The sequence below is a fragment of the Dipodomys spectabilis genome, unplaced genomic scaffold (genome assembly GCF_019054845.1).
Source record: "Dipodomys spectabilis isolate Male_0828 unplaced genomic scaffold, ASM1905484v1 ptg000411l, whole genome shotgun sequence".
Taxonomy (NCBI): domain Eukaryota; kingdom Metazoa; phylum Chordata; class Mammalia; order Rodentia; family Heteromyidae; genus Dipodomys; species Dipodomys spectabilis.
The window spans coordinates 1,273,531-1,277,281 of NW_024871088.1; the positions used below are offsets into that span (position 1 = coordinate 1,273,531).

At 48.1% G+C, this 3,751-nt stretch overlaps 1 protein-coding gene across 1 annotated transcript; it reads right to left on the bottom strand.

Moving 5' to 3' along the window:
* Nucleotides 1-1,132: 1,132 nt before the first annotated feature.
* LOC122097043 (cancer/testis antigen 1-like) lies at nt 1,133-2,007 on the bottom strand. The gene is made up of 2 exons (XM_042667521.1): nt 1,652-2,007; nt 1,133-1,292 (listed from the first exon to the last, which is right to left on the bottom strand). The coding sequence occupies exons 1-2, from the start codon at nt 2,005-2,007 to the stop codon at nt 1,133-1,135; spliced, it is 516 nt and encodes a 171-aa protein (XP_042523455.1).
* Nucleotides 2,008-3,751: the final 1,744 nt, after the last annotated feature.

A 3,751-nucleotide genomic window follows, 5' to 3' on the forward strand; every position in this document is an offset into this window, starting at 1 on the left:
ATTTTGGCAGGAAGACACTTAGTTGCAACAATTCTGCAGAAAGCAGAATTCTCTGATATATATATATATATATATATATATATATATATATATATATAATATATATGTATGCACTGTTGATCAACAAGCATTAATAAATATGTAGTAATACTTGCTCTCAGAATCTATCTTAAGAAACTAAACACTTAATAATATATAGAGAAATCCCATGGAATCATTAACTATCACAAGGAAAATATTGAAAATTTAATGTTTATATATTATAAAACTGTGAATTTTTATATTTCTGTATAATGTTCTGTAAAACTTTAGATATGGAACAGTTACTGTACTAAATGAAAAAAGTAGTATAAATTTCAATAGTAATCCTTAAAATTTATATGTAATTGTTTACACATTTAATATATTAAAACAAAGAACTCAGAGAAAGTTCGAAAAAATCATCAGTATGTATTGGTGAATGATTTTTAATGATTTCCTGTTTGTTCCATTTCCTAAATTGCCTTCACTTTCCTAGTAGTACTACAGATACCTTAATTCCAGAACCTCCTTTCCAACAAAAAGAGAACAATGGGACAAATCTAGAGGTTGCACATAAGTAGCCACAGACTGTAAACAGAGGCACATTTTCCTTTCTTTGTTAAAAACTAGCTTACATTAATTAGAGAATGGAGGGTTTATTACTAAATTCCACACGGATTTACAATATATCCTAGTTTCTTGCCTTCGTTTACACTCCCTTGTCCACTCCCATTTAGTTTTATTTTCTTCCATTACAAATACCTAAACATTCACAATTAGAAAACAGAGAAACAGATGAACAACAGATATCAATGACATGTCAAAAAGTTAAATGTTGCTCAAGTGGCAACTACCGAAAAAATGTGAAGTCCCTACTATTTGCCTAGTAGGGAGAAAAGAACAGGAGGATTCACACACCTTGTCTTAGCAGTTAAAAGTTTCTAGGCATTGCATGTTTTTCAAGAGAAAATAAGTGAAGGAAGTGTTGATGGAAATTGGGGAAAGAACAGGGTTTTCATCATCAATGTACAAAGGAAAAACCATCATGTACACCTGCTAACACCAAACCCAACCAGCGCCCCATTACAACGATAGTGCAGACTGCCTCCCACTACCCCGCGCCAGCTTCTGCTAGAACTGACACCGTCAAGACACTGCCAGTCACTGTGAGCTCCTTGTGGACCATCTCTTGCTGACGTTGGGCATAGGTGACCAGGGACCTGCGGGCCATGTCTGCCTCCAGAGGGGATCCAAAGGGCACAGTCAGAGAGCTGGAGGAAGACAGACTTAAGGCACCACGCACTGCTCACTCTGCTCCTGCCCCCGACCCCTTCCCTTTCAGAGGCCTGGCCTGGCACGCAGCGCCCTCCGGCCAACCTGAGCCCCGCAGCCACCTCCCCAGGGCTCCAGGCCTTCTTCAGCGCCCTGCAGTCGTGTCAGCCACAGACCACCCCCTGCCTTCCGCGATGCCCGCTCTGGCTGTGCCTTTGCCCACGGGGTTCACCCGCCACTGCCCTCGGTTCCTTCTCGGGCTGTGGTCCACTTCCTCTCCGCACCCGCAGCAGCCTTGCCTGGCCTTCTGTGCCCAGCCTCGACCCGTCCCCCGCCTCGCGCCCTGTGGGAAGGATACAACTCCAGGAGTCGGCTTCCAGGCCTTAGGAAGGAGGTGGCGGCATCTCCACTGGCGGCTGGAGCAGGGGGTGCCCGCTCGCCCCGCGGACTGGGGATGGCGAGCACGCCCACCGCGCTTTCCCCCACGTGGCTACTGGGCTCGGGGCTGCCCGGGGCACCGCGGCCTTGCGCGCCTTCGGGGCCGCTCTGGGGACGCTCGTCGCTCTGGCCACCGTCGGATGCTGGCCTCTCGGGGGCCGCCTGCCCTTCGGCCACTGGGGACTCTCGCTGGCCGCCCTCGCCTTCTTCTGGACCAGCTGCAGCATCTGTGCATTCACAGCTGCTGCTGCTGCTGGTATGGCCTTCGTCCTCCATGGCTGTCCTGTTCTTTCTCTCAGAGCGCCCTAGAGCACAGACACCACCACACCCGCCATCTTGGTGCTTCGTCAACGACAGGAAGTGTAAGCAGGAAGCCCCACTCCTCGAGCCTGCACGTGCCTTGTGATGCCCATGGCGCCTGCGCAACCCCACCCACGTGGGGTGCTTCCACCCAATCGGCGCCTCCTTGGTTGCCTCGGCAACAGATGTTCCCTCCCAAGCATCCTCCCCTGACCTCCTGTGGTGTCTGTAGCGGGCTTAGAACAAAGAACGCCTCCAAATGGACCCATTCATGAGGTCTCAGGGCTCTTGGGCCAAAAAACAGTGTGAGTCTTGAGGAGACTCAGCTCAATAGCAGGCGCCTGTCTCTGCATCCACAGAGAGCCCACGTGACCAGGCCTTGACTCCATCCTAGACGCGCTAGATGGGCCACTGCCCTCTCAGGTGTTTCTGCCCAGCCTATGTGGCCATATCATGGCTCCTCAGCATGGGAGACTCCTCGGTGCCCGCTGCACAGTCTAACCTGTGATCTCCCTACTGTGCCTCCGCCCATCCCTCTCCCAACCCCTCCCTCTGGCCCCCACATGTGGTCCAGTCCCGAGGACAGAGCCTGTGAGGAAGGCGCTGCTTCCACTCCCTTTCTCTTGGAGCGCTCAAGCCTGCCCCTGGGCCTGGGCAGGATCTTAAAACACCATTACGTGTCACTGTGGTGTTGGGACAATAGGGAGCTGAGGCTGAATCTGCACATGGTGGGGGGAAAGGGTGGCAACCCAGACCCAGGCTGGCCCTCCCACCACCCCAGGATGCTGAAAGCTTCCAGACTCCAGGCCCACGGAGATGAGACACACAGCAAGACCATGGGGAATGAGGAGGCACATCTCAGCTGCTACACTCTCTACTGGGAACTCCCTCAGTCCCTCGGCTAAGACCACACAGTTGTAGGCCTTCAGAGCTGGAGGCGTGAGAGGCTTCACTTGAGAGGAGGCGCTATTCTCGACCCAACTCACTGATCCCTGAACAGAAAACATCCAGAATGTCCCCATTCTCTCAAGTATCCTTCTGTTCTTTCTTTTGTTCTGTAGTGCAGAACACTACACCCTGCCCTCTGTAGAGATGGTACACAGAAATCTGGGAAAGGAACAGATCATAGATAGGAATGGACACAAATATAGAACAGATACTGTAGCAAAATAGCCAACAGCAATACACGTAATGAAACAATGGAGCTCTTAGAGCTGCAAATGTTAGAAAAAGAAAGGGAGTTGGGAAAATATAATGTGAAAATGAAGAGATGCCTGAAGACAATGATAACAATTTTATGGATAGAGTTGCTCTTTAAGTGTTGTGCCTTTCCTGTAAGCCATTTATGTTGTCCATTACCAGTCTTATTTTTAAAAAAAAACAACTCCCCCTCCACAAAAAAAACCCCTGGGTTGCAAGCCTCTAGGGGATTTGCTTTTTAAGTATGCTCTTTTTGTATACTCTACATCCCATTATGTGAGTTGTAATACAACAGGTTTGTCATTTCATGTATATCCACCACAATTATTTTGTTCATTATTCTGTTCATGGGCACTTAGGCTGATTCCAAAATTTGGCTACTGCTGATAGTACTACAATGTATGTGGGCATATAAGTATCTCTATATTAAACTGACTTTTATTCTTTTGGTTATATACAGAAATTATATGGCTGTGTCATATAATTTAAACTTATTTAAACTTTTTTCTTTATTGGCCCT